The sequence below is a fragment of the Morone saxatilis genome, unplaced genomic scaffold (assembly GCF_004916995.1).
Source record: "Morone saxatilis isolate NCDOM2014 unplaced genomic scaffold, NCSU_SB_2.0 Contig8, whole genome shotgun sequence".
Taxonomy (NCBI): Eukaryota; Metazoa; Chordata; class Actinopteri; family Moronidae; genus Morone; species Morone saxatilis.
Window position 1 is genome coordinate 11,404,355 of NW_023340257.1, and position 5,688 is coordinate 11,410,042.

The following is a 5,688-nucleotide window of genomic DNA, read 5'->3' on the forward strand; positions in this document are numbered from 1 at the left end:
GTGTGTGTGTGCGCGCGCGCACGGCTCCTTGCAAGCTGTGAGAAAACATTGCCCCCTGTTTCACTCTACAGCAGTATTAACTTCAAAGTGTCTTTTTTGTCTCCTTTGTGCCTCTGTGGATCCCAACAGGAAATGCTCAACAAGTCTCGTGCAGTTGATACAGGAATCAAGATGGAGGTCAATGAGAGGTAAAACACAGATTAGGACTGGATTTGAGAGCTGCGGGGAATCACTTTACCATAACAGTAGACACAGTCGACTGTCTCCCAGGTGGAAAAGTCTTTCAGATAAGAAAAGCTGAAACCTCAAATTAACTGAATACTGAAAGATTATTGCATCTAAATGAGACTCAGTCGAGTGCAGGAAGACCTGAACTAGTTCAACCTCATTACGCTTACAACAGTATCACATTTTCCTGAAATAGAAACACAGTTGACCCACAAACAAACTTTTCTATTTCTATTATGGCTTTATCAACTCTGCATGAAATGAGAAACCATAACTAAGAAATACTGGAACCATCGGTTGTAAAAGAGAAATGAGAGTGGCTGAAAATATATGAAGATTGAGGAACTGAATCATCTGCTATGGGTAAATACAGCAAGTCTCTAGATATTTGTTTGTGAAAGAGTTAACCACAAAATGTGATGGGTGCAAACAAAGGCGTTGAACTGGAAAAGAAAATAGAGATGCTTTTCAGCAAGGCAGCACAACAGTCACATGATATTTGAGTGCAGTTGCAGGCAGTCAGACACTGTGAGGGCTGATGTGTGAACAATGTCATCAGTTCAGCCGCAAAGCCGGTGAAAACTGAAGTCTGAAGCCGGAGTGGCACACAATGTTTGTCTGCACGACGGCCTTTTCATACATACAAACCTGGAATTAGCTTCATTTAGTTTTCAATTAGTTTTAATGTTGTCATTCCTTTTTCGCTGGAGCAGCTCCACAAACTGTTATCATATTAGAGATGTCTTACACCCAATGGGTTTATTTATATTGTTACTGCTAACAGCTCCAGGAAGTTCAGAAATCTCTTGATTACATTATTGGACAGAAGCTTGGCTTCCTGCTCCAAACTCAACCAGCAGAGTGATTTGTTGCGTGCACATAATCTGGACTTAAACCACCATCAGAAATATCGGTTCATTTTCTCATACTGATATAAGTCTTCTAGTAATTAGGTTTGTATCTTTTCATTTTTAAACTCAAAGAGAAACCAATGTTTTATTCATCAAGCCTGTGTAATAATTTTCTTTGTGTGCAAATTAAGCCAATTAAGTTTTTCCTTTTCCTCTCATTTCTCCCACTGAGTTAATTATTAATGTAAGAAAAAAAGTTGTTTTCTCAGAGAATTTACGTCAGTGGTGCATCGGCCTTGCAATAACTAACCTGTGGGGAAACTTTCTTAATAGTGAGGAGGCTGATTTCTTTCTATTTTGAGCTCCGTCTTTTAAAATGAAGCCTCCCTGTCAAGTCGGGTGATATTTATCTGAGCAGACTGGACAAGAATGAGTTGCATTCATGATATTTGCAGATAAAACACTGAACAGGCAATGTTCACAATGTTTTACTTCCTATCAAAATAGAGACATCAATATAAGCAGCAGCTGTAGAGTGTAACTGTTGCTCTGTCACCCCCTGCAGGATTTTGGCCTCCTGCACGGAGCTGATGCAGGCGATCAAGGAGCTCATTCTGTCTTCCAAAACTCTGCAAAGGGACATCGTGGAGAGCGGCAGGGTGAGTTATGCTGCAGTTTTTCTTTTTATTTCTTCCCTAAAGTGAGGAGGAGATCTGCATCGTACTATTTACGGATTTGATGAGACATTCATAATAATTTCTCTTAAATTCACAGGTGGAAAACTTTACTTGCATATGTATTTTAGAGTTCAACCAATCTAAATTTTTTTTAAATCAAACAACTGAATATGCAGCTATAAAAAATACCGTAATACCTTTCAGGCACTCCTTACAGTGTAATGCAGTCTCTGACACACTATTTAACGCAGGGTGTAATATTGGATTGAACTTACAGACCTTTATAGCACCATCACCAGACTAGAGCTTAAACAATTAGTTAATCAACAGATTAGTCGATGGCTGCAGCTTCTCCTCATCCTAAATTACACTAAATTGAATATCTTTTGGTCGGTTTGAGATAAAACAAGACATTCAAAGTGTCAGAGTCTCGATTATTGAAGAAAATAATTGGCAGATGAATTGATATTGAAATAAACATGTATTTTATATTGATATTCCCTCCTTTGTCCACCAGGGGGCAGCCTCCATGAAGGAATTTTATGCCAAGAACTCCCGCTGGACTGAGGGCCTGATCTCTGCTTCCAAAGCAGTGGGATGGGGCGCCACGGTCATGGTGTAAGTATTAGTCCTCCCCCGAGTGTCTCTTTCATAGTGTGAAAGTTCTTCTGTTCATAAAGTTAACAGTGGGAAAGTGTATCGCAAGCAGCTGTGATTACTCCTGAAGAACGAGTGACGTGACCTTTACAAGGAAATAAATAAATAACAATCAAAATCAGGTTTTCTACTTATGGAAGGTTGTTCATAAATCAGGTCGTTCTCACAGAGGGGTCTTAACCTCGACATTAAAAACTGATTCAGTGAACTCCTTGAGTTTATTTTGCACTGCGTTGTGTCGTTCCAGAGATGCCGCTGATCTGGTGGTGCAGGGCAAAGGGAAGTTTGAGGAGTTGATGGTGTGCTCTCATGAAATAGCTGCCAGCACAGCACAGCTAGTGGCTGCCTCTAAGGTGAGTAAGAGTCGTTCTCCCAGTAGAGTCTAAACAGGTCATCGCCCCTTTTTTAATATATAGTGACCCTATAATAGATTTTGAGTAATACAGGTGTAAGCAGCGTTACCGTGTTGTAGCCCTCATGTCTCTCATGTCTTGCTGCTGCTCTCCCTCTCCAGGTTAAAGCAGACAAAGACAGCACCAACCTGCACCGTCTGCAGCACGCGTCCCGCGGCGTCACACAGGCCACCGCAGCTGTCGTGGCCTCCACCAAGTCTGGGAAATCCCAGATTGAAGAGACGGGTAAGAGAACCACACTGTTTTAATGTTGCGTTTGATCATAATACAAAATGTCCAGTTGCTATATTCTGGGTTTGAGGACCTTCAAAGCTACAAGTTAGAAGAAAAACCCAGAAGGTGTTGGAATATAATTTGTCGTTTGTGTCCAGATACAATGGACTTCTCCAGCATGACTCTCACCCAGATCAAACGGCAAGAGATGGATGCACAGGTAAGCAGCAGAATATAGACAGACACTGAGTAACATAGCTCAGTTGTGCGTCTTAAAAATAATGTTTTAAATTAAACCGAGAAGCAACCTTGCTCTAGGAAAATTCTCCCTTTTGGGCTCATAACATAGGAAAATCTTATTTTAGGAATGAATGATTTAATAATTTGATAGGATTATTGATATGTGATTTTGGTTATGTAAAAAGTAATTAACTACTTATTAATTAGACTCTGAAGGTGTTTTTCATTAATTGAGAGTGTGAATTTCAAACCCATCCAAACACTTTCACTCTGTTGTGGTTCAGCTTCTCCGACACTGAAAGAAAAACACAGAGAGGTCTGGACCTGCTCACACACTCTCCATTGTTGTCAATACACAGAGGGCTTCTGTTTGAAGTGTATTTATGGCAGTCTAATCAAAACAAAACAAAGTGATTTAGAGCTGCAATAATTAGACGAGTAATCAATTAGTCATAATCGACAGAAAAATAACTATTATACAATATTAATTGTTAGTCATTTTTCATGCAAAAATGTCAGAAAATGCGTGAATTTGATTTATCACTGCTACCACTGCTAATTTGGCCTGGATGACATTTTTGTGTTTAAAGAAAGAATAATTTATTATTTGTATATTAAAAGAGGCTTTGTAAGACATCTAGCTGATCTTTGGGAACAGATAAAACAGTGAAGTGTGTTTATTAAAAACTATTAACGATCGATACCTCAGTGGATGTTAAGGTTAGGAGTTAGATTACTTCTGGAGTGGCTCATGTTTAAATTGTATGTACTATACAGTGCTTTACAATAAATGATGGTATTCTTCATTATAGAGCTACTAAAAGCTACTTTGTCCCATCGCAGTCTGTCTTCATGCAACTGCTTTCTATGTGTGACTCATATAATGTTTTTCATGGTTTGCAAAGGGGGAATAAAAGGTTGCGGGGAAATGACAAGTGTGTGTTTGTCCTCTGCGTGTGTGTCTGTGTTTCTTCAGGTTCTGGTCCTGGAGCTGGAGACCCGTCTGCAGAAGGAGCGCGAGCGTCTCGGCGAGCTGAGGAAGAAACATTACGAGCTGGCTGGGGTAGCAGAAGGCTGGGGCGAGGGAGAAGAGGGTAAGCACCGAGGACAGCCACTGTATAATAAATATACCCTTAAAATATTGTATAAAAGTGTCAGAAATGACTACAATCTGTCTTCTTCTCCACAGGCACAGGTTGAGACCCTGCCTCCTCTGTCATCCCCCTCCTCTACCAGAAAACCGGCTTCTGTCTGCCTCTTTCTATTTATACACACACTTTTCAGTCTCTTTCTCCCTTGTTTTCTTCTCTCTTTTTTTTTGTTTGTTATCTAAGCCAAATTAAAAGGTGCTTCTTTCTAAACCTGCTTCTCCACCCGCGTCCGTAATCTTCCAATCTTCCATAGAGGACAGCACCAAGGGCTCAGCGCCGGGAGAGGGGCGTTAAAAGGAGGAACTAATGGATGTAAGGAAGAAGAGACACAGCCTGACTTCACAGCCTCTTCTCCCCCAGGACTGTGTTGGTGCAAAGCAGTCATGAAGTGAAGTGGATCCGAGTATTTACTGTCTTTTTTTCTTCTCCCCGGTTTTTAACAACGGCGCTCCATTGAGGGGGGAGTCACAGCAGGGACGCTACGAGCACAAGTTCTACTCAAAACATCCCAGGATGCATTGCACAAGCTCTCAGCAGCAAGAGGGGGAGATCAGTGACTGTCTGGTCCAAAATCATGTCTCTGTGTAACATAGATGGCATGCATGCTCTCCTACTAAACGTTTGTCCCACGTTGTGAGCGTATAAAGCTGTTGGAGCCCGAGCTGCTCTTTATCTCTCTTTATTTTACTCCCTACTTTCTTCCTCTGCTTTTCTCACTGTGAGTTATCACCTTATTAAGTCCATACCACTTCACTGGCTGGTTCACTGGACTTTCTGCCTTTCACCTCCCTACCATTGTAATGACCTGTGACTGTTAACTTGAGACGACCCCTTCTTTTTTCTTTTTTAACAGAAGTTTGCATGGAAACTTTTAAAAACCGCTTCAGACTGTCAGCGCGCGGAGGAGTCGGGGAGTCGTTTTCTCTTAACAGTCTTCTCCCTCTGAGCTTTTGAGACTCCCAACTACCTCATGCTACATCATCAGAGGTAGCGGTGCATCATGGGTAGGTCTGATGAGGGAGAACCGTTGCCCAAACACTAATGACAAGGGGTCATTTTTGTCTTTTCCCCTTTTTATTGGTTAAAGGAAGGAAAGAGGGTCGTGGGAAGAAAACCTCTTTTTATACAGAAAAAAACACTTTTGGGTCTGCTAATTTGTTTCCTAAGGCAGCAACAGTTGCGAAGGAAGTCTGGCAGAAAAGTTGTCAAATAAAGTTTATGACCTTCATTGGTGCATATTTTTTTTTTTTTTTTTACA

At 41.1% G+C, this 5,688-nt stretch overlaps 1 protein-coding gene across 3 annotated transcripts in view; it reads left to right on the forward strand.

The window, feature by feature from the left end:
* hip1 (huntingtin interacting protein 1) overlaps positions 1-5,684 on the forward strand; it is a 47,959-nt gene extending 42,275 nt beyond the window's left edge. For all 3 annotated transcript variants that reach the window (XM_035679566.1, XM_035679567.1, XM_035679570.1), the window contains 8 exons: positions 130-188; positions 1,645-1,738; positions 2,274-2,374; positions 2,661-2,766; positions 2,928-3,051; positions 3,198-3,259; positions 4,256-4,373; positions 4,469-5,684. In XM_035679566.1, coding sequence (XP_035535459.1) covers positions 130-188; positions 1,645-1,738; positions 2,274-2,374; positions 2,661-2,766; positions 2,928-3,051; positions 3,198-3,259; positions 4,256-4,373; positions 4,469-4,479 — 675 coding nt within the window. In that variant the 3' untranslated portion in view covers positions 4,480-5,684. The remainder of the gene's footprint in view (positions 1-129; positions 189-1,644; positions 1,739-2,273; positions 2,375-2,660; positions 2,767-2,927; positions 3,052-3,197; positions 3,260-4,255; positions 4,374-4,468) is intronic.
* Positions 5,685-5,688: the final 4 nt, after the last annotated feature.